This window comes from Salmo salar, chromosome 23 (genome assembly GCF_965601325.2).
Source record: "Salmo salar chromosome 23, fSalSal1, whole genome shotgun sequence".
Lineage (NCBI taxonomy): Eukaryota > Metazoa > Chordata > Actinopteri > Salmoniformes > Salmonidae > Salmo > Salmo salar.
This window is the reverse complement of record NC_138313.1, coordinates 24,337,501-24,362,569: the sequence shown is the minus strand read 5'-3', so window position 1 is coordinate 24,362,569 and position 25,069 is coordinate 24,337,501. Positions and strand designations below refer to the sequence as shown.

The following is a 25,069-nucleotide window of genomic DNA, read 5'->3' as shown; positions in this document are numbered from 1 at the left end:
AACACTCCATAGTCTGCGTTGTTTTAATGTTATATGCCCACGAGGAGAAATTATGGTATATGTAAGTGAAACAAGTTGTTGTTTTGTTTAGAATTTGATTCGAATTTTTTGTTCTCTTTTTAGGCCTTATCGTTAATAAATCTTGCTTATTAACAATGTTTGTTCTAAGTAATGTATGGCTTCAATAGCATTCACACTGATATAGGGGCTAGGCCTACTGTAAATTGCATTATGGCTGAGCATGGACATGCCAATGTGGACTGCAAATGGGTTCAAGTTATTTCGTTTCTGTATGCTATTTAACAAACTATAAAGGACTAACATTGGAATTGGAGTTGATACCAAGGCAATACATAAAATACACAAATTTAAGCAACCACATATTTCGCCATGGAGCACCGTGCGCTGAGGTTAACCATTGTGTTAGGTTTGTTAAAAATAAAGCCCATCGTTTTAAACATGCTTTGAGTCTATACAGTGGCTATACAGACTATATTTTATTCCGCTGAACATTGCATTCTATCATGGCACCATGTGTTACAATGATTAGAGCTACTGTTTTGGCAACATCTTAACTTGTTTTCCTTTGTTTTCCTTTGAACAAACAAACAACCTTGGAGGACAACGGGCAGTGAACGCTAATTCAAGTACAGCGCACGCTTCTGAGCCCAATCCTTTGGTCTGTCACTTGTCAAAGATTAGCTCCACTTCCGGTAAAACCGCCTACTCTCAGGTGAGATGACGTAGGTCTCCCGACCTTTCTCTGTCCTTATATGGTCAGATAAGTTCCGGTATGATGTCATGTTTTGCAAAGTTAAGGCATTCAGATCAAAGCAGATTTGCACACTGATAAAAATCTGTTTGAGACTCTGACCCACTTGAATATTGTGTCAATTATTATGTCTGTTTATCTAATGTTCTTCCATAAGACTGTTCTCAGTGGTTCTTTCTCAATTTGATCTTATAAGTAGACTACATAATAAACTCTGAACAGTGACTGTATTTTTTACATGGGTTTTAAGATCTGAGTTGGACCTACTTTGCAATATATTTGTAGTATATTGTGCCAATATTGTGTCTTCTATATCGTTCTAATTACAGGGAACATATCTTTATGTAGCGAACCACTATATATTTCTTGGGCATCAGATTATGTTCCTCTATGAGTACTTTTGTAATATAAACATCATTTTCTTTGTTCTGTATTGTCCTCCTGAACATGGTATTTTTGACCACCAGTAATAAACTAGAGCCTGGCCCCTGGAGAGCTTGAGGTTTCAACTCTGTTCCTCTCATGGATAATGTCGCCCTCTAGAGAATATTTCAGAGTCCTACAGGGAATCACAGACATTCTGCTGTAGGTGCACGTTTTCTTTATAGTTTCTGTATTAGCAGATGCTCATTGGCCGTCCTTGACCATATAAATCCTCATTTTGACTAGCTGAATAGTTAATCAAATGTTATGATTATGCTCTTAGTTATTACGATGTGATGACTCTGCCCAGTGCCCACACCGCAATATAACAAGTCTGGATACAACATTGTATCCAGACTTGTTATATTGCGGTGTGGGCATTAGTTACCATGTTAGTTACCATGTTTAGTTACCATGTTTCTTCCTGTTGTTGTTTATTGCTCTCATGTTGTTGTTTACACTGATCATGTTTGTGGTGCTGTGTGAGCAACCTAATTGTCATGTTGACGGGGGCAACAGGAAGTTAAGTAGACACAATACACAGTTCAGCTGTGCTATGAACTTACTGAACACTTTGGCTGAAATTCATTAAAAAGTACTTTATAAATAATTTAAGTTATCATGATTGAGTAATTCAATAATAATTTACTTTATAGTTTCCTGAGCCATAGCAGTGTGTCAAGCATGCCCTTGAGGCCTGTGAATGTAGGCCACTTTACAACATACAGAGTATCTGTGTTAGATGGTGAGACTCAAGTGGACACGAGGCGTAAGGTGGAGCATCTAATGTTGCATTCTATACACTACTGGCCTACATCCCTGCTGTAGAGGTTGACCCTATAACCACAGGTCTAGGTTCAGAATACTCAAGCGCAAATCCTTACCTTATAAGACTTCCTTCAGCAATTTTTTGTTTGCTTTACTGTTGAAAAGCAATATTCCAAGTATACAGTTTAGTACACACACTTAAGAGTAAAAAATATATATGGTTTGAGCAAAATCATGTTTTTTTTAGACACAACTGCAAACTTCAAGTTGGGCATTCAATGAGTTCTTCTCACGTCACCCCGCTCCTCCGCTCTCTCCACTGGCTTCCAGTTGAAGCTCGCATCCGCTACAAGACCATGGTGATTGCCTACGGAGCTGTGAAGGGAACGGCACCTCCATACCTTCAGGCTCTGATCAGGCCCTACACCCAAACAAGGTCACTGCTTTCATCCACCACTGGCCTGCTGGCCCCCCTACCTCTGAGGAAGCACAGTTCCCGCTCAGCCCAGTCAAAACTGTTCGCTGCTCTGGCACCCCAATGGTGGAACAAGCTCCCTCACGACGCCAGGACAGCGGAGTCAATCACCACCTTCCGGAGACACCTGAAACCCCACCTCTTTAAGGAATACCTAGGATAGGATAAAGTAATCCTTCTAACCCCCCCCCCCCTTAAAATATTTAGATGCACTATTGTAAAGTGGTTGTTCCACTGGATATCATAAGGTGAATGCACCATTTTGTAAGTCGCTCTGGATAAGAGCGTCTGCTAAATGACTTAAATGTAAATGTAAATGAGTTGGTCTGATGGGAATCTGTGATGTCATCGGCCTCCCCCCTTGCTTGAGGAATAATAGAGGAGCAATAGGGAACAAAAGAAGAAAGCCCTCCCCCTACTTGTGCAATGTCATGTCTTACCTTCTTGACCACCTACTGAGATGTGCCTTTTGTTAAGTATAATTAGGCGTTGAATGAGGTGAAAAGGAGACTGGAGTGCCATTTTAACCATTAGGGGATGACTACACATCTGACCCCGCAACAGCAGTTTCTAAATAGTGCGCTGTGGTGAGCTAGAAGGGCCATTGACTCAATCACTAATGAAACTCAATCAATAACCTCAGGATCAATAAGGCACTCCCTTCAGGTACAGAGAACTGGCTGCTCTCTAGATGTTGGAAAGTGTTTTAGTACACACACACCCACAGAGAACACAAGAGGCATTGTATTCAGTTCACAGATGGTTTATTACATTTCTTAAATATCTATTTGTTTCTGAAGTGCTCATAAAACGAACAAACTGATACTGTATTTTTTTATTACAAATAGTAAATGTAAGTACTCCAGGTTGATCTTATATACAGATAATAACAATGAACCCCATTAAAAAAACGTTTGAAAAAAACAACTCTTGAAATGTTTGTTCTAACGCAATATAACTAAGAATAAAAAGTACATTGTAAGTCAGAAGTTGGGCAGCTTTTTGTAATCTGTTTAGAGTACACACCCTCTCCTTTGGCGCCAGGCAGTTTTAAATTCTCTACTGCACTTTGTCTTTCTTCTAATACAGAATTACACCGAAGGTCAATGTGTAAAAGCACAGCTTAGTCAAAGCCAACAAATTTCAAGTCAATAAAAAACACGAACCAAAACATCCATTTGTCCAATTTGTTGCGGTTTCTTTCTCTCTAGTTCACCTGCGATTTTTATCGCGCGCTCTGCTCTGTCCCGAGCCCCAACTCCTCCGTGCAACAGTGTCCTGCGAGGCACCTAGTAAGAGGCAACCAGCCCCGGTCCCCTCCCGCCAGTCTCGTGCTGTTACTGTCCCGTTCACCCTGTCACAATGCCACGAAGACACAGCCAGACAGTTAATTATAAACGATTTGTCCTTTTTCGTTCAAAATCTTTCTCTCTATTCTTCTCCAAGTGTCCTTTCCTCAGAAGGTCTGGAGCTGCTGCGTCAGCATGAGTTGACAGCCGCTGTTGACATGGTTCATCACCTTCTGTTTGAGCTGGGCGACCTGTTCCCTCAGCATGTTGGCTGTGGAAGCCAGGTCGGAGTTCTGAGTCTTCAGGTTCTTCACCTTGTCCTCCAGCCGGGAGATGCGCTCCAGCTTCCGCTTCCTGCACTTGGAGGCGGCGACGCGGTTCCTCATGCGCTTCCTCTCGGCTTTGATCCTCTCCTGATTCTCCATATCGATGGGAGAGAGAGGGGGGGTCTCCCCAGGCATCTCAGGCACCGTCTGGGGCTCCTCTTTTAGGGCAGTGAGCCTGGGGTGGGGGTGAGACTGCTGCCCATAGACGGGGAGCTGTGGCGGCGCAGAGGGAAAGCTCATAGCTGGGGCTGAAGTGGTGTAACCCAGGGCTGAGTTGGTGGTGATAGCCGGGGTGAACGTGTTCAGGTCTTCGTAGACAGGCGACTCAGAGCGCATGGTTATGTTGTTGTTATAAACACTGCTCACTGTCAAGGCGGAAACAGGTGGGGGTATTGTCGGGTTGTTGATGCTTGTCTGCCCAGCGGATGTGACTGGGCCCCCGGGTGCATTGGGCAAGACGTGTTGATGATGGAGCTCCGCCAGTGCTCTAACAAATCCCTCCGCAAAGCCCTCCTGCTCATCGGTTACGTTCCTCGGGCAGAGGAACTGCGTCGGGGTAGGTGTGGTGGTGATCAGGCCGTTGCTAGACTGGATGATGAGCCGCTCCAACTCTGGGGAGGCCAGTTTGAGGAGCTGCACGTCAGGAGAGGTGAGGATGTCGCTGGCTTTAGCCCGGAGGTGAGGTTTGAGTGTGCTGGTTGGGTCGGCCAGGTTCAGTGTCATGCTGTGTTTCAGTGCTTTGGGGTTGTATCCGTAGTCCGGTTTCTCATGCTGGGAGAAAGAGTTGAGCGAGTCATCATAGAAGGTAGTTTCCATCTTTCTAGACATAGAATATAAACCAAAAACTATGTTAGAAAGTTCTCTCGTAGGCTACTCACACTGACAGAGAAGTATGTTTCAGACCCCTCTCCTTCTTTCAGTTGTAAAACTCGGAGAAAGTTTCTTACTAGGTCGGGAAATCCTTACAACCTCCGAAGCCGAAACAATAGTCTCTGGGATAGAAGCGTGCCGCTACACCAACGTAACAACGTATACTCCTGCTTGTAACCTACCGCGCAAACAAATACAATATTCAGCAGCAGCGAGATTTTCAGAACGATGTATACATTCTTCAAAGTCCTTCTTTCGCTTCTGTTCACGGTTGTAAACAGTCTCAGAATGAGACGCTCTAGGTGCTGTAACTTGCTACAGCGCCCCTGCTCACAGTACACATCTCTGGCTCTCTGTGTGTATACTGACTCTTCCAGCGTGGAGGCAAAGCTTATCTGCAGCCACGGCCTCTAAAAATAGACATGATGTCACCTCTGCAGTCTCCCATTGGCTGCTGGCGATTTGCGGGGCGTTCTCTAATGTTTCAGATTAGGCGTGTTGCCTAGACGACCACCCAGAAGATTCTCAGTCTCGCGGTGGCTGATGGGATGAGGTAATAGAGTGAGGAGATGAAGCGCAGTGCATTGTGGGATGACGTATTGTTTTTGAATATCTGGTTACCCGCTTAGCACTCCGGTTCAAGACGGTAGTGGCGGGATAGACGACTGTGTATTCTCAATTCTTAGATGCATGTTATCCAATTGAAATGTATAGCTCTATGCTGCATTATGTAGCATATTATTCCACAGAAAATAAACTGCCCATAGGATATGTTTTGAATTGAGATTCAAATGAATTTCTGCTAGACAGACTTCCTCTGCTTCCAGAAACTTTGCATGATCAGCCCAGAGGTAATTGGCTACTGTTTAATGATCCATACAAATAATGTGTTTGAATAATTGTCTAGATGAATTTCATTGTTTGTTTGATTGAATGAATAGCCCCGCGCCGGCACCAGAACTCATCAGTTGGACGGGCATTTGATTTCTATCGGCGGGACGTTTTAATTCACGGGACCTCCTGTGTGCAATCATTTTGTTAATGGGTGTTATAATAAAGACCAGCATTGTATCAAGTCAGGTTCACCTGTCCCCTCAACAATATTGACAAAACTACTAAATGATGGTTATTCAAAACAATGTGCATGTGCAAGAGTTGGCGGGAGACAGCTGAGCACATTCTGGAGAGCTGAGTGCAAGCATTCTGGAGAGAGACGGCCATATCTTCGCCACACACCCCTCCCCTTCTCGTCTCAACATAAAGTATACTCAAGACACATTATCTTCACTCATTTTAGACTCTTTTCACTGACAGCCACATCTCAATAATCAGCTAGGCCCATTGCCACGCGCGCTGCCCAAATTACTTGCTTCCCAAATACGCATGGGCCTATGCACTTGTGATTTGAAACAATCCACAGCTATTTTTTTTAAAGAAGCTAATGATCATCTGTGGCAAAGTCAAGCTCTCTGTTAAAGTATTTTGAATGAATTTATTTATACAGGAGTGATTATATAATTTTGACAAAACATACATTTACTTTAGGGGATGCCAGCATCTGAGCAGTGCACTGTTCACGCCAACTTTATTTTGTAATTCGCAAGTGGCTGAAACCAGAGATCTCTATATAATGACGAGATGCTCGTGTCTCCGCCCTAACAATGCGAGTCATTGTCCTAAAGGCGGGAATGCTGGCGACAAACTTAGGTCTGCATATTATGACCATGGAAACTCAGTGGCCTTATTCAGGACAGATTCTCACAGAGTCAGCCTTCTCGCTTCGCCTCTTCCTCTCTGCTGAAATGTATGAGTGAAACAGCGCCCCTCTGTCTTGCTATATGTAGCCCATGTATCTGATTCTGTCTGACCAGAAAAAGTATGACATGCCCTACTCCTTTTGAGACAGAGGGGCTCTGTTTCGCTCGCTCAGATGATTTAGCTGAGATTGATGCGTCTTTCTATCGGCACACGTCTCGGTCAAATAAATGATAAATATTTCAACATTACTGTCACAATATTGATACTGTACCTAGACATAGGCGTCACAGACATGATGATTCATTTAATATATTCCATTACAATGGGGGGATGATTTCCCTAAACCTAATTATAGCTTAAAATTCACATTCCAGCTCAACCTCACCTTAGACAACCCTAACCCCTACCTTTACATAAACTGAACCCTTCCTAGACCTGACCTTAACCCTAACTCTCGCTTCATCTCAACATCTTGGCTCAACCCTAACCCTAGCCATTACACCAACCCTAACTTCTTGTCCACATCCTGGCTCAATCCTGTTGTGGACATGAAGCTAGGATTAGAGTTATGACTACAGTTAGGGTTTCAAGGAATTTTCTGCCATTGTAATCCTTGGGTGTTTTTTTTCAGCCCACCTTAACCTGAACGGTGTAAAATAAATAAATAAATATATACCGTACCAGTCAGAAGTTTGGACACCTACTCATTCAAGGGATTTTCTTTATTTGTACTATGTTCTACATTGAAGAATAATAGTGAAGACATCAAAATTGAAATAACATATGGAATCATGTAGTAACCAAAAAAGTGTTAAACAAATCAAAATATATTTTCGATTTTCGATTCTTCAAAGTAGCCACCCTTTGCCTAGATGACAGTTTTGCACACTCTTGGCATTCTCTCAACCAGCTTAACCTGGAATGCTTTTCCAACAGTCTTGAAGGTGTTCCCACATATGCTGAGCACTTGTTGGCTGCTTTTCCTTCACTCTGCGGTCCAACTCATCCCAAACAATCTCAATTGGGTTGAGGTCGGGTGATTGTGGAGGCCAGGTCATCTGATGTAGCACTCCATCACTCTCATTCTTGGTAAAATATCCCTTACACAGCCTGGAGGTGTGTTGGGTCATTGTCCTGTTGAAGAACAAATGATAGTCCCACTAAGTGCAAACCAGATGGGATGGCGTATCGCTGCAGAATGCTGTGGTAGCCATGCTGGTTAAGTGTGCCTTGAATTCCAAATAAATCACTGACAGTGTCACCAGCAAAGCATCCCCACAACATCACACCTCCTCTTCCATGCTTCACGGTGGGAACCACACATGAGGAGATCATTGGTTCACCTACTCTTACTCTACATCTCACAAAGACACAGCTGTTGGAACCAAAAATCTCAAATTTGGACTCATCAGACCAAAGGACATATTTCCACCGGTCTAATGTCCATTGCTCTTGTTTCTTGGACCAGGCAAGTCTCTTCTTGTTATTGGTGTCCTTTAGTAGTGGTTTATTTGCAGCAATTCGACCATGAAGGCCTGATCTTCTGTATACCACCCCTACCTTGTCACAACACAACTGATTGGCTCAAACGCATTAAGAAGGAAAGAAATTCCACAAATTCACATTTAACAAGGAAAACCTGTTAATTGAAATGCATTCCAGGTGACTACCTCGTGAAGCAGGTTGAGAGAATGCCAAGAGTGTGCAAGCTTTTATCAGTGAAAAGAGTGGCTACTTTGAAGAATCTCAAATATAAAATGTATTTTGATATGTTTGACACTTTTATTGTTACTACATGATTCCATATGTGTTATATAATAGTTTTGATGACTTCACTATTATTCTACAATGTAGAAAATAGTAAAAATAAAGAAAACCCCTTGAATGAGTAGGTGTGTCCAAACATTTGACTGGTATTGTATATAAAGTTTACACAGAAAGCATTCTTCCATCCCGTAAATGTATTTTAATATATATATATATTATATATATATATATATATATATATGGAAAAATGCTTTCTGTGTAAACTTTAATGACTAAAAACAGATATAAAGTATGTAGAAAAGAAAATAGACCTATATATTTTTTTTATAATCTTTGAGAACTACAATAAATTAACCCCCCCAAAAAAGCTAGACATTCAGGGAGATTTGAAAATTCCCAAAACAATGAATTTTGCAGTATTGATTTTGTTATAATTTTTGAACGTAAGAACACAGCGTTATCCATGGTAAAATGTATATTATTGCAGGAAATTAGCTTTAAAACTGCAACATTGCTCTCAGCTCCATAGAGAAAATTGTAGAATTGCAGGAAATTGCCTTAAAAAAGGAAACATTTATCTACACCGACATCTTGTTATTCACCACATCACAAATGAGATGTTTTATCTGTATCTGTATGTGTAGGTGTGTCTGTCCTAGGAGCGTGAGAGGAATAGTGAATTCACTGTTGGGTGTTTATGTATTGGCCCAGGGCAGGCCTTTTTTAATCAGGATAGTATACTCAGCAATAATCAGCACTCTTATTCCAGAAGTCCTGGCATCCATGAAAAGATGGAAACCTGCAGATGACATGGTATGTATAACATTTACATTTACGTCATTTAGCAGACGCTAATATCCAGAGCGACTTACAGTAGAGTGCATACATTTTATTACATTTTTAAATACTATTTAACAAACATAACATACTGTACAACACAACATACAAAAACACCCATATTGCTTTCTATAGGAGAGGCCTGAAGTGGAGATTCAGTTTTTCATTTGTCTTAGGTGTCATAATTCAGTCGAGATACTAAAGATACCCATCAGGTTTGGCAGGATTTGAATGTCAGTTGTCATGCCTCTGTTCCTTTTGATGTACGATGTCATGCCCAGGGCCAAACAGAATCTTCAGTGGTAGAATTCCCCTGCAATTAAATGTCATCCACAAAGAGACAACAGAAATACATTGTTTTGTTGATTCATTGTACAGACACTTGGCCAATAAGGAGAATAGAAGCACACAGCACACATTCATTCACCTGTGGAAAAATCACCTCCCGTTTGAGGTATAACATAAAATAACTTTTAACAAGGACACACTCCTGATCACACACCGGTACACAGTGGGTGGTGTGTGTGCATGGGCGGTGTGTTTGGTTTGTCATGTAGCCTGTTGTAGGGTGCGGTGGTGGCCTCTTGACGGTGGTCCTCTTGGTGGTCCCCATCCCCCACGTTATATGCTGAGATGGTCAAAACAGGATACCTGGGCAGGGTAGTCTACACAAACACAGACATAGACACCTATTTACCTAGACTCCCAGTAAAACACTATGATTATATTTGCCTGTGGTTTTCAAACAATTTTAGCTAAACAGTATGGCCCACCTAAAGCTTTAGGAGTTTTCTCGGGACCCACCAAGTGAACAAGACCAGTTTCTTTAGCCAGAATAAAGTAGCCAGCCCAAAGGAGTTAGTCATAGATGACCATGGTAGAACAGCTCTAACACCACACGTGTGGTCTGGGTGGTCTTCTCTTCAATGGTGCCACATGCAGAGGACAGTATTATAGACAGTATTAAAGTTACTGTATGTCTGGGGCACTGGGACATTTGTCTCTGTCTATATTTAGTATGAACTGATAAATCATGAACAACTTTTGATTTAATTTTCATTTTTCTTTTTACCCATTCACAACCAACAGCACCACCCTTTCAGACCAAATGTTTAAAGTGTATTTTATGATAACTGTAACTCATCCTATGAATATAATACACTCAAATATAGCAATAAAACTAGTCTATCCATAATAATAAAATCCTTTAGTATGCCCAGTGTCAATGCATTAGACGTGACCCAGAATTTCGATCTCATCGCTGTAAATCCCCAACGAGCTCAAGATCCTCCGAAACATGACCCGCCAAACCACGCTTCTTAACACTTGCCCGCTTATTCCGAAAGTCAGGTGCACCACTCTGTCGGAGGAAACGCCGTTCAACTGATGACCGAAGTCAGTCTGAAGGCACAAGGAGTAGCTAGAGCGCGATGAGCCAAGTAAAGCCCCCCCCCCAGCCAATTGTGTGCCGCCCTATTGGACTCCCGATCACAGCCGGTTGTGACACAGCCTGGGATAAAACCTGGGTCTGTAGTGACGCCTCTAGCACTGCGATGCAGTGCCTTCGACCGCTGCGCCACTCGGGAGGCCCAATAATAACTACAGTTGTGGCCAAAAGTTTTGAGAATGACACAAATATTAATTTCCACAAAGTTTGCTGCTTCAGTGTATTTAGATATTTTTGTCAGATGCTACTATGGAATACTGAAGTATAATTACAAGCATTTCATAAGTGTCAAAGGCTTTTATTGACAATTACATGAAGTTGATGCAAAGAGTCAATATTTGCAGTGTTGACCCTTTGCAGTGTTTACCCTGGCATGTTGTCAATTAACTTCTGGGCCACATCCTGACTGATGGCAGCCCATTCTTGCATAATCAATGCTTGGAGTTTGTCAGGATTTGTGGGTTTTTGTTTGTCCACCCGCCTCTTGAGGATTGACCACAAGTGCTCAATGGGATTAAGGTCTGGGGAGTTTCCTGGCCATGGACACAAAATATCGATGTTTTGTTCCCCGAGCCATTTAGTTATCACTTTTGCCTTATGGCAAGGTGCTCCATCATGCTGGAAAAGGCATTGTTCGTCACCAAACTGTTCCTGGATGGTTGGGAGAAGTTGCTCTCGGAGGATGTGTTGGTACCATTCTTTATTCATGTCTGTGTTCTTAAGCAAAATTGTGAGTGAGCCCACTCCCTTGTCTGAGAAGCAACGCCACACATGAATGGTCTAAGGATGCTTTACTGTTGGCATGACACAGGACTGATGGTAGCGCTCACCTTGTCTTCTCCGGACAAGCTTTTTTCCGGATGCCCCAAACAATCGGAAAGGGGATTCATCAGAGAAAATGACTTTACCCCAGTCCTCAGCAGTCCAATCCCTGTACTTTTTGCAGAATATCAGTCTGTCCCTGATGTTTTTCCTGGAGAGAAGTGGCTACTTTGCTGCCCTTCTTGACACCAGGCCATCTTCCAAAAGTCTTCGCCTCACTGTACGTGCAGATGCACTCACACCTGCCAGCTGCCATTCCTGAGCAAGCTCTGTACTGGTGGTGCCCCGATCCCGCAGCTAAATCAACTTTAGGAGACGGTCCTGGCGCTTGCTGGACTTTCTTGGGCGCCCTGAAGCCTTCTTCACAACAATTGAACCACTCTCCTTGAAGTTCTTGATTTAGGTGCAATCTTACTGGCTGCAATATCCTTGCCAGTGAAGCCCTTTTTTGTGCAAAGCAATGATGACAGCACGTGTTTCCTTGCAGGTAACCATAGTTGACAGAGGAAGAACAATGATTCCAAGCACCACCCTCCTTTTGAAGCTTCCAGTCTGTTATTCAAACTCAATCAGTATGACAGAGTGATCTCCGGCCTTGTCCTCGTCAACACTCACACCTGTGTTAACGAGAGAATCACTGACATGATGTCAGCTGGTCCTTTTGTGGCAGGGCTGAAATGCAGTGGAAATGTTTTTTGGGGGATTCAGTTCATTTGCAAGGCAAAGAAGGACTTTGCAATTAATTGCAATTCATCTAATCACTCTTCATAACATTCTGGAGTATATGCAAATTGCCATCATACAAACTGAGGCAGCAGACTTTGTGAAAATGTATATGTTTCATTCTCAAAACTTTGGCCACGACTGTATATTCTATCCAGTAACGTTACTACTATCTCTCTTAAAGTCCCACTTTCTATTAGCTCTGTGTCAGTGTGTGTGTAATTAGTGGAGTTTAGTCCGTTGTCCCCTAACCTCTGGACAGAAATCACTGCTGCTTTAATAGTGAGGGTCAACCACCTCGCTGACGTGGCACACACACACACACACACACACACACACACACACACACACACACACACACACACACACACACACACACACACACACATACACATACACATACACACACACACACACACACACACACACACACACACACACACACACACACACACACACCTCTCTCGATGCCTGGGTCACTATCTGCCCCACCATCTTTACAACCTTCCATCTCCAGTGCGCCACACCTAAATTAGTTCCCTGGCGCAACATTTAAATCAGTCCCCTAGCGCTAGACCTGGAGAGAATGACCCGGGACGTAAAACACTAACAGACTGACTCTTTACGACTCCTAATGTTGTCTTTATGTACTGAGTGTGTCTGATATACTGTCTGCTTAAATCACATCCCCTGCAGGGATCGATAAAGTATCATCTTTTACTGTTTTTGTCTTTCTTTATGGAGAGAAAGAAGAGGAGAGGAGCTATTGTTGATGGAGTTTGTTTGATTCATGTCCCAACACCTTCCTTCCAAGTCATGTGGTCCTGGCGAGGGTTTAGGGTTAGTGAGATCTCAACTAGTTTAAGGCTCCATAAAAGCTCAGATGTGGTGATTTGTGTTGTCATTTTATTTCTCTGTGGCATCAGTTGTGGTTGGTTGTGATAATGGTCCGTCTGATCACTGTGATGGAACTGTTTGATGTCAGCAGTAGTTGACTGGAAGTCAGTGCACTGCTTTCAAAATTACTAGTGTCATGCGCAAAGTAGATGTCCTAACCGACTTGACAAAATTATAGTTTGTTAACAAGAAATTTGTGGAGTGGTTGAAAAACAAGTTTTAATGACTTCAACCTAAGTGTATGTAAACTTCTGACTACAACTGTATATACACACAGACACACACCTGGTTAGGATGTTGTATAGCGTTACAGCAAGAATGGGAATGGGTTTAAAGCTCTCGGGTAATGACCTAACATTATTTAGGAGAATTTAATAAGTGGATTCCGTATCTAATATGCCTGTAAATAATGAGATAAGGGACTGTCGTGTGTGTCTGTTACTGTGTGTCTGTGCATGTCTGTGTTTGAATATTCCATTTAATATGCCAGTAAATAATGGTTAAACCCAGACTGCTAGGGCAGATAGAACTAAACTAATTAAGTGCATATTTTTAAGTGCATATTTCTTTTCACCCGGTCGCAGTGTTTTTGTTGATGACGAGGATGATGATAAACCATGGAGAAAATCTTTGAGATGCGTGAAAAGTGGGACTGGGCTGGTCTCTCTCTTTCATTTACTCATTCTTTCTCTGTCTCTGTCTTTCTCTTTCATTTAACCCTTGCTCCAGGAAAAGTCTAGAGACAAACCCAGTGTTGCTTAGATGCTTGTGTTTGAAATGCTTCAATGCTTCACTGAAGTTCTCTGAAAAATGTATCTTGTTTCCTTCTTTCATCTATTCATGAGTGGTCTTCTGAATTAAAACACATGAATTAATGATAAGGTGGGCCTTAAGGAGGTCCTATTGGCAAAGTACAGACTACCTTCCCATTTTATTTAATGTGTAACAAAACATCCTTATTCATCCATCTGCTATGTCCTTAAAACAAATCCATTCCATTCATAGTTGCTCTGCTTGTGAATTAAATTCCATGAAATAATTATAACATTGTCCGATTTGGCACTCTACACATCCTCATTCATAAATAACAAGGCATTCTCAGTCAGTCCCTCGTCCTCATAACAGAGACTGGGGACAAGGTGAACAACAGAGACTGGGGGACAAAGTGAGTGCACTCTTAGAAAAAAGGGTTCCAAAAAGATTATTCAACTGTCCCCATAGGAGAACCCTTTTTATGTTCCAGGTAGAACCCCTTTTGGTTCCAGGTAGAATCCATGTAGAACCCTCTGTGTAAAGGGTTCTACATGGAACTCAAAAGGAATCTAACTGGAACCAAAAAGGGTTCTTCAAAGGGTTCTCCTATGGGGACAGTCGAATAACCCTTTTAGGTTCTAGATAGCACCTTTACAGTGTGGGATTTATATAGTTTTACGAACACCCACAGTTGAGCTGGCATTAGCCAAACCCAGTAGAGCACCTCTGGCCCAATTAACTCCCTGGCCACAGACGCAGGGCTTTCATTTTTTTGCCTCAGCATACTACCAGAAGAGCTAAATGCCTTCTGTGTTCACTTCAAGGCAAACAACAATGAACCATGAATGAGAGCACCAGCTGTTCCAGATGACTGTGTGATCTCGCTCTCCATAGCTGATGTGAGTAAGACCTTTAAACAGGATAACATTCGCATGGGCGGGGGGCCAGATGGTTAACCAGGACGTGTACTCAGAGCGTGCACTGACCAGCTGACAAGTGTCTTCACTGACATTTTCAACCTATCCCTGACCCGGTCTGTAATACCAATTTGTTTCAAGCAGACCACCATAGTCCCCATGCCCAAGAACGCCAAGGTAGCCTAAATGACTATCGCCCTGTAGCACTCACATCTATAGCCATGAAATGCTTTGAAAGGCTGATCATGGCTCATATCAACACCATCATCCCAGACACCCTGGACCCACACTAATTCGCACACCACTCCAAAAGATTCACAGATGACACAACCTCTATTGCACTTTACACTGCCCTCACTGACCAGGAAAAAATAAATACCTATGTAAGAATAAGGGGTGAAACGGTTCACAAAACTCACGGTTCGATACGGTACAGTGGTGTCACGGTTCGGTACGGTTTCGATACATCAACAAAATAAATGCCTGAAAAATATGTAATTTGTATTTAGATTTTCCATTTATTATAATAGTAAACATGGGTAGCTTGAATTCCCAGGAGCATATGGAAACAAAGGGACAACAAAAAACAGCAGTGCCTACCTTATAACATGAAATAAAATAGTCATTTAAAACAGAACTTCAACAAGAGTGCATAGTCCAGCAGCATATATCAAAATTAAGTACATAGCAGTGCCTTAAACAAAATAGGACCACTTGAGACTGGTTACTTGAATTTTTTTAAATTTTTTTTTACAAATGATCAGATTTTCAAGTTTTTCTTCAAGAAGATTAGTCTATCCACATTATTTGAAGTGAGCACAGATCGTCTTGCTGTGACAATGCCAGCCGCTGTGGAGAAAACCCTCTCGCTAGGGACAGAGGTCCCAGAAACAGCCAGGTAGCGCCTTGCTAACATGGCAACATGAGGGTATATTAACTCTTTGGTCTTCCACCATGTAAGTGGATCAGCATCCAGGGGAATACAGTTCACTTCCCTGTATGAGGTCACCTCCTCCTCTATGACCTTTGACTTGGTTCCCTCCTCCTGGGTCGTGAACAACTCCCCAAAAACCTCAGCCATGGCAGACTTATTTTCTGGAGGAGAACCCCTGTCGTCTGCCGTCTCTGGAGAGGAGTTGGCTCCTGTGGTATCTGTGGCTTGACCCTGCAGAATTAAATTAGATGAAAATTACTATCTCTGAAGTGGCTGTAAAAATATGATTTGTTGTTAGAAATATATATCAAACACTACAATTATTACTTTATAATTAATTATTAAATAACTAATTAATGAAATAATAAATGTCACATTAACAAAATAAATACAATACCTGTTGTATATTGGTCACAATCTCTGCTGTGAGTTCATTGTAGACTCTCAGACGAGCAGCAGCATCCAGGTGCAGAACGGACTTGAACCGGGGATCCAAAGCGGTGCTCTTGTGTAAGAAGTTTTCATTTTTTCCCTACTTTCTCATTACGCAGACATAAGCACAGTTGACACCATCGAGGTGCGGATGTTTACTTTCTACACAAGTAGTTTTTTTCCAGTTTTGTCCGATGAACAGATTGTACTGGTAAAATAATTACAGCTCAGCATTCAACACCAAAGACCCCTCTAAGCTCATCACTAAGCTCAGGACCCTGGGACTGAACACCTCCCTCTGCAACTGGATCCAACACATCCGCCATGCTGACCATCAACACAGGGGCCCATCAGGGTTGTGTGCTTAGTCCCCTCCTGTACTCCCTTTGCCCCCACGACTGCGTGGCCGTGCACGACTGAAACACAACGATAGTAAGAGTGATCACCAATGATGATGAGGAAGCCCAAAAGTGCATACTTTTTGCCAAATGAAAATCAATCAATCAATCAATGAAATTTCTAAAGTACTTTTTACATCAGCTAATGTCACAAAGTGCTATACAGCAACCCATCCTAAAACCCCCAGCAAGCAATGCAGATGTAGAAGCACGGTGGCAAAGAAAAACTCCCTAGAAAGGCGGGAACCTAGGAAGAAACCTAGAGAGAAACCAGGCTCTGAGGAGTGGCCAGTCCTCTTCTGACTGTGCCAGAACAGCGACGCACAATACAATAGAAAGACTTCAGGCCTATATTTTGAAATGTAAGGCGGGTATGAAATGATTATCTCACTTTGAATATGCAAACACTACTGTATAGGCATTCAGGCTTGAAAACATGAAATCATTATGTAGTGGCGATTCCCTATGAACTGCCACTGGGACATGAGAGAGCTGTCTGTAACACGTCCACAGCTTTCCAAGCGTTACTCTTTTGGGGTGAAGTTCCCATTTACTGCGCATATAAAATGTAAATAGCTCCAAAACACATATTCCTATACAATAGGTGCAGAGAGATGCATTCTATAAGCTATATCTGTGATACGGTAAGAACTGGATGTGCTCTCCTCTCACCTGTGCTAACCCTTCCTGGTCACCTGTGCTACCTACAGTTGAAGTCGGAAGTTTACGTACAGCTTAACCAAATACATCTAAACTCAGTTTTTCACAAATCCTGACATTTAATCCAAGTAAAAATTCCTTGATTTAGGTCAGTTGGGATCACCACTTTATTTTAAGAATGTGAAATGTCAGAATAACTGTAGAGAGAATTATTTTAAAATTTTTAATTTCTTTCATCACATTCCCAGTGGGTCAGAAGTTTACATACACTCAATTTGTATTTGGTAGGATTGTCTTTAAATTGTTTAACTTGGGTCAAACATTTCTGGTAGCCTTCCACAAGCTTCCCACAATAAGTTGGGTGAATTTTGGCCCATTCCTCCTGACAGAGCTGGTGTAACTGAGTCAGGTTTGTAGGCCTCCTTGCTCACACACGCTTTTTCAATTCTGCCCACAGATTTTCTATAGGATTGAGGTCAGGTCTTTGTGATGCCCACTCCAATACCTTGACTTTGTTGTCCTTAAGCCATTTTGCCACAACTTTGGAAGTATGCTTGGGGTCATTGTCCATTTGGAAGACCCATTTGCAACCAAGTTTTAACTTCCTGACGGTCTTGAGATGTTGCTTCAATATATCCACATAATTTTCCTTCCTCATGACGCCATCTATTTTGTGAAGTGCACTGTCCCTCCTGCAGCAAAGCACCCCCACAACATGATGCTGCCACCCCCGTTCTTCATGGTTAGGATGGTGTTCTTCGGCTTGCAAGCATTCCCCTTTTTCCTCCAAACATAATAATGGTCATTATGGCCAAACAGTTCTATATTTGTTTCATCAGACCAGAGGACATTTCTCCAAAAAGTACGATCTTTGTCCCCATGTGCAGTTGCAAACCGTAGTCTGTTTTTTTTATGGCGGTTTTGGAGCAGTGGCTTCTTCCTTGCTGAGTGGCCTTTCAAGTTATGTCGACATAAGACTCGTTTTACTGTGGATATAGATACTTTTGTACCTGTTTCCTCCAGCATCTTCACAAGGTCCTTTGCTGTTGTTCTGGGATTGATTTGCACTTTTCGCACCAAAGTACGTTCATCTCTAGGAGACAGAAAGCGTCTCCTTCCTGAGCGGTATGACGGCTGCGTGGTCCCATGGTGTTTATACTTGCATACTATTGTTTGTACAGATGAACGTGGCACCTTCAGGCATTTGGAAATTGCTCCCAAGGATGAACCAGACTTGTGGAGGTCTACAATTTTTCTGAGCTCTTGGCTGATTTCTTTTGTTTTCCCATGATGTCAAGTAAAGAGGCACAGAGTTTGAAGGTAGGCCTTGAAATACATCCACAGGTACACCTCCAATTGACTCAAATGATGTCAATTAGCCTATCAGAAGCTTCTAAAGCTATGACATAATTTTCTCTAATTTTCGAAGCTGTTTAAAGGCACAGTGAACTTAGTGTATGTAAACTTCTGACCCACTGGAATAGTGATACAGTGAATTATAAGTGAAATAATCTGTCTGTAAACAATTTTGGGAAAAATGACTTGTGTCATGCACAAAGTAGATGTCCTAACCGACTTGCCAAAACTATAGTTTATTAACAAGAAATTAGTGGAATGGTTGAAAAACGAGTTTTAATGATTCCAACCTAAGTGTATGTAAACTTCCGACTTCAACTCTATATTCACACAGTGACCCATGACCCTAAAATATAGTGCCCTCAAGTCTACAAAATTATATGTATAAATAACCCTTGACAGACAACATATACACAACTCATAAACAGGCCAAAATGGCTCCTACACATTATACATAATAACTATATATACAAGAGTATGTGGACACCCCTTCAAATTAGTGGATTCTGCTATTTCAGTCACACCCGTTGCTGACAGGTGTAAAAAATCAAGCACATAGCAATGCAATCTCCATAGACAAACATTGGCTGTAGAATGGCCTTACTGAAGTGCTCAGTGACTTTCAACGTGGCACCGTCATAGGGTGCCACCTTTCCAACAAGTCAGTTCGTACAATTTCTGCCACTCTTATTATGAAGTGGAAACATCTAGGAGCAACAACGGCTCAGCTGCGAAGTGGTAGGCAATAGAAACTCATAGAACAGGACCGCCAAGCGTAGCGTGTAAAAATAATCTGTCCTCGGTTGCAACACTCACTACCACGTTCCAAACTGCCTCTGGAAGCAACGTCAGCACAAGAACTGTTCGTCGGGAGCTTCATGAAATGGGTTTCCATGGCCGAGCTGCTGCACGCAAGCCTAAGATCACCATTCACCATGCCAAGCGTCGGCTGCAGTGGTGTAATGCTTGCAGCCATTGGAACCTATTCTCTGGAGTGAGGAATCACGCTTCACCATCTGGCAGTCCGATGGACGAATCTGGGTTTGCCAGATGCCAGGAGAACGCTACCTTCCCCAATGCATAGTGCCAACTGTAAAGTTTGGTGGAAGAGGAATAATGGTCTGGGATGGTTTTCATGGTTCGGGCTAGGCCCCTTAGTTCCAGTGATGGGAAAGCTTAACGCTACAGCATACAATGACATTCTAGACGATTCTGTGCTTCCAACTTTGTGGCAAGAGTTTGGGGAAGGCCCGTTCCTGTTTCAGCATGACAATGCCCCGTGCACAAAGTGAGGTCCATATAGAAATGGTTTGTCGAGATCGATGTGGAAGATCTTGACTGGCCTGCACAGAGCCCTGACTTCAACCCCATCAAACACCTTTTGGATGAATTGGAATGATGACTGAGAGCCAGGCCTATTTGCTCAACATCAGTTCCCGACCTTACTAATGCTCTTGTGGCTGAATGGAAGCAAGTCCTTGCAGCAATGTTCCAACATCTAGTGGAATGCTTTCCCAGATGTGTGGAGGCTGTTATAACAGCAAGGGGGGGACCAACTCCATTTTAATGCCCATGATTTTGGAATGAGATGTTAGATAAGCATGACTTTTAAGCCAGCCTGAATGGGTGGGCCAGTGTTCTATCTGGCAGGGCCTCTGCCCAGCCCTGCTGTGGCTTCACCTCTGATCAGTGCCCCTGCAGGCAGGATTTCCTCTGTGATGGAAAGAGGTCTAGTTTGGTTCAACTCTATTGTGTTCCCCACACTCACACAAGTGAGTAAAGTTGTTATCTTCCGGTGCTCATTTGCTGCTTGGAGCACAGAACACACATGTAATGAGGAACAGAGAGGAATATACAGTGCATTCAGAAAATATTCAGACCTCTTGACTTTTTTCACATTTTGTTACATTACAGCCTTATTCTAAAATGTATTACATATTTTTTTCTCATCAATCTATTTTTTGGGTGCAAATGTATTAAAAATAGAAAACAGAAATACCTTGTTTACATAAGTATTCAGACTTTTTCCTATTGTTCTCAAAATTGTTCTCAAGTACATCCTGTTTCCATTGATCATCCTTGAGATGTTTCTATAACTTGATTGGAGTCCACATGTGGTAAATTCAATTGATTGGATATGGTTTGTAAAGGCACACACCTGTCTATATAGGGTCAGACAGTTGACAGTTTTTTCTTCATCATTATGGGGTATTGTGTGTAGATTGATGAGGAAAAACCCCAATTTAATTAATTTTAGAATAAGGCTGTAACGTAAGAAAATGTGAAAAATACTTTCCGAATGAACTGGACATGAACCTATGACTTATATTCACACACTTTTTCACTCGCACATCATACACACTATAACACATCTGGAGAAGGATGTGATTGTGAGATGAATAACCTACAGTATATAAGAACTTTCTTGCTCACATGCGGTGTGTGTGTGAAAGTATTAAAGTGGCTCACGTTTGATCTCTCTGTGTTAGTGGAGCTGCAAACACTTTATATTGGAGTCACTGAGGTTGTTTACCTGAAAACAGAACTACTACTTTTTTATTTTAACATACATAATTTTTTTCACCCCTTTTTAGTTATATCCAATTGGTAGTTACAGTCTTGTCTCATCGCTGCAACTCCCGTATGGACTCGGGAGAGGCGAAGGTCGAGAGCCATGCGTCCTCCGAAACACGACTCCGACAAGCCGCACTGCTTCTTGACACACTGCTTGCTTAACCCGGAAGCCAGCCATACCAATGTGTCGGAGGAAACACCGTACAGCTGGCAACCGAAGCCAGCGTGTATGCGCCCGGCCGCCACAAGGAGTCGCTAGATTGCGATGGGACAAGGACATCCCAGCCAGCCAAACCCTCCCCTAACCCGGAACACGTTCTCCCAATTGTGCGCTGCTTCATGGGTCTCCCGGTTGCGGCCGGCTGCGACACAGCCCGAGATCGATCCTGGATCTGTAGTGACGCCTCTAGCACTGCGATGCAGTGCCTTACACCGCTGCGCCACTCGGGAGGCCCCAGAACTACTACTTTACCCTCACTTTTATCTCACCTTTGACACCAGCTCTGCTCTTAGTGAGAGAGAGAGAGAGAGAGAGAGAGAGAAAGAGAGAGGGAGAGAGAGAGATTGTGCCTTTCTGACACACTGAACTATTTTCTTTAGCTGAGTGTCAAAATTATACATACACACACACACACACACACACACACACACACACACACACACACACACACACACACACACACCGAGAGAGAGTCTTGTACAACTAACCTTGTGGGGACACAAAATTCAGTCCCATTCAAAATCCCATTTTCCCTAAACCTAACCTTAACCCCAAAACCAAATCTTAACCCTGAACCTAACCCTAAACCTAACCCTAAACTAACCCTAGCTCCTAACACTAACCCTAGCTCCTACCCCTATACCTAATTCTAACACTAATTCTAACCTTGACCCTAAATCCCCTAGAAATAGCATATGACCTTGTGGGTACTAACAAAATGTCCCCTGTTGGTAAAATATTTGTTTGATTACTATTATTTATGGGTCTTTTGCTCCCCACAAATATAGTTAAACACATCCACACACACACACACACACACACACACACACACACACACACACACACACACACACACACACACACACACACACACACACACACACGCACACAGACTTATCCATTGCAGTCCGACACACAATCTACAGATGCGCTTTTTACTCTACAACAGCTGAAACAACAACTGCTTCACACAGGGAAAGCCTTTGTGTGAGTTTGTGTGTGTGTGGAAGTGCACATGTGTGGAAGTGCCTGCTGGGCCAACAAGCTCTCACAGTCTCACGTCAGAATTCGAACATCCATGTTTCTCATCAGGTAGCTCTTGGCCATGATGCTCCTGTACTAAACACGTCTTGGCGATGGAAGCGGGGAGAACAGGCCATGGCTCGGGTGGCTAGGGTCCCTGGTTATCTTCTTGGCTTTCCTTCACACCTCATGTTGTTTGTTTCCTGGAGGGCAGTCAATGTCCACCTAGAGCTGTTATGGTGACCGTATTACCGCCACACCAGCAGTCACGAGTAATGACCGCAGTCAAATTCAACGTGACTGTTTAGTCACAGTAACTAGGCTTCTCCAAGCTCTGATGCGACCGATGGTCATTAGTAGCCTACCGAACTTGCTAACTGCCTGGTACTTAGCACTCTATTGTCCCTGTAATCAGTCTGACATCAATGCAAATGTAATCGAAAATCTAATCAAACACTTATTGGCTATGCAATTGCGTGAGAGAACAGAGTTTTGATGGCCTCTATTAGAAAGAGGAGGATCCCAACATCTTTCTATAGGCTAGGCCTACTATATTTATTTATCAACTTTCCTAATATTAAGCACATTGCTTCGCTTTACAACAGGAGTATAGCCCACCTGGCAGGCATGAAAATTAACCAGCTCTCACTCACACATGGGAAAAGCGTCCTCTATTTGCTAATTAAGTGCATAGATGACATGTCTTTTTTTCCCTTTCTCTGTTCCGAGACAGGTGCGTGATAATGGCCCATTCTAAATCAAAACTAATTTCACACATATATTATTTAGTATATGTAAAGACTAAATTAAATCAAGAATAGCCTGATAGGCTAATATTATCACCTATCACTTGTGAATGATATATTATCACATGTGAATGATCCGCAGCTTGTGTGTAGTAAGGCAAGAAACAGCACATGCCTCTTTTTGTAGACTTTTTCAAATCATAGTCCCGCACCTCATCACGTGTGCCAAAGTCTAGGTGATGTGGGTAAGGCGGAGTCAGGCGCAGGACACAGAGATGAATACTAATTGTAACTTTACTCAAAATCAATCTTCCAACAAGGAGAACGAAAATCCAGAATCACATAAACGAGACAACTGACAACAATAAACACGCACAAAACCATGATGGCTCCAGAGGGTTAAATAGGGAAATAATTCAAACGTAATGGGAACCAGGTGTGAACAATTCAGACAAAACAAATGGAAAAAGAAATGTAGATCGGTGGAGGCTAGAAAGTCGGTGACGTCGACCGCCGAACGCCGCCCAAACAAGGAGAGGCACCAACTTCGGCGGAAGTCGTGACAACGTGACAGGCATTGGCTAATTAATTGAGAGAGCCTTGTTAGTGAGATGTGGATTGGAACACGTAGCCGGGAGAAGGAAATTATAATTATTATATTCAGACCATGTGGAAAAAGCAAAAGGGTCTGAATACTTTCCGAATGCACTGTACCACCCTCTGTAGTGCCTTGTGGTCAGCGGCTGTGGAGTTGCTCTACCAGGCTGTGATGCAGCCCGACAGTATGTTCTTAATGGTGCTCCTGTGAAACACTGCGAACAGGCCGAATTTCATCAGCATCCTGAGGGTGAAGAGTGAATCGCTGTCGTGCCTTCTTGACCACGATGTCCGTGTGGTTTGACCATTTCAGCTGCTCGGAGATGTGTACGCAGAGGAACTTGAAGTTTTTGATCGTCTCCATAGCGGCCCCGTGGATGAGGATGGGGGCGTGTCCAGACGGATTTCTCCTGAAGTCCACAATCAGCTCCTATGTTTTGCTGAGGGAGAGGTTGTTTACCTGGCACCATGCCATCAGAGTGCCTACCTCGTCCCTGTAGGCTGTCTCGTCGTTGTTGGTAATCAGGCCTACTACTGTCGTTTCATCAGCGAACTTGATGATGAAGATGGAACTGTGTAAGGCCACGCAGTCGTGGGTGTACAGGAGGGGACTGAGGACATACCCTTGTGGGGCCCCGTGTTGAGAGTCAGTACAGGGTTAAGGTTTGGGATAGGTATCAAAAGTAATCAAAAACAGCTTTCTATCGCTGGATTCGAACATGCAAGCTTTGGAACCAGAGGCAGATGCTTACCGAAACCTACTTGAAAGTAACAGCACTCACTGTTGCCCCTAGTGGCTGGTTTCCACATCATCTCCTGACATCCTCAGACATGGATGGACATCGAATACTGACTTGGGCAGGCCTAGTCCCAGTAATGTTGATGTAGTTTTGAAGAGATTTGAACTTCCAACTACACAGAGAGAGAGAGAGAGAGAGAGAGAGAGAGAGAGAGAGAGAGAGAGAAAGGGAGAAAGAGCTAAGGAGATGTAAGGGAAAGAAAGAGGAGGTAAGGAGATAGGGGGAAGGAAATATATCTGGTCTGGAGGACAGGAAAGAGGAAAGATGACATGGTGAGTTGTCTTTCTGTCATCAACTATATTTTCTACCTGTCATGGCGGTGGCCTAGTGTTTAGAGCGTCTGGACAATAACAGAAGTTTTTTGGTTCGAATCCCCGAGCTGGCCAAGTGAAAAAATCTGCTATTCTGCCCTTGAGCAAAGCAGTTAACTCCAACAACAACTGCTTCCTGGGTGCTGATGATGTGGATGTCAATTAAGGCAGCCA

The 25,069-nt window shown here is 42.9% G+C and overlaps 1 protein-coding gene across 2 annotated transcripts; it reads right to left on the bottom strand.

Moving 5' to 3' along the window:
* Positions 1-3,180: 3,180 nt before the first annotated feature.
* LOC106584280 (transcription factor Jun) lies at positions 3,181-5,296 on the bottom strand. Of its 2 annotated transcripts, none has more exons than XM_014169347.3 (2): positions 4,932-5,296; positions 3,181-4,824 (listed from the first exon to the last, which is right to left on the bottom strand). In XM_014169347.3, exon 2 carries the CDS (start codon positions 4,774-4,776, stop codon positions 3,895-3,897), a length of 882 nt encoding a protein of 293 aa, XP_014024822.1. In that variant the 5' UTR covers positions 4,777-4,824; positions 4,932-5,296; the 3' UTR covers positions 3,181-3,894. The 2 variants fall into 2 exon arrangements, with proteins under 2 accessions (XP_014024822.1, XP_014024821.1); XM_014169346.3 differs by having other exon boundaries at positions 3,181-4,873; positions 5,001-5,296.
* Positions 5,297-25,069: the final 19,773 nt, after the last annotated feature.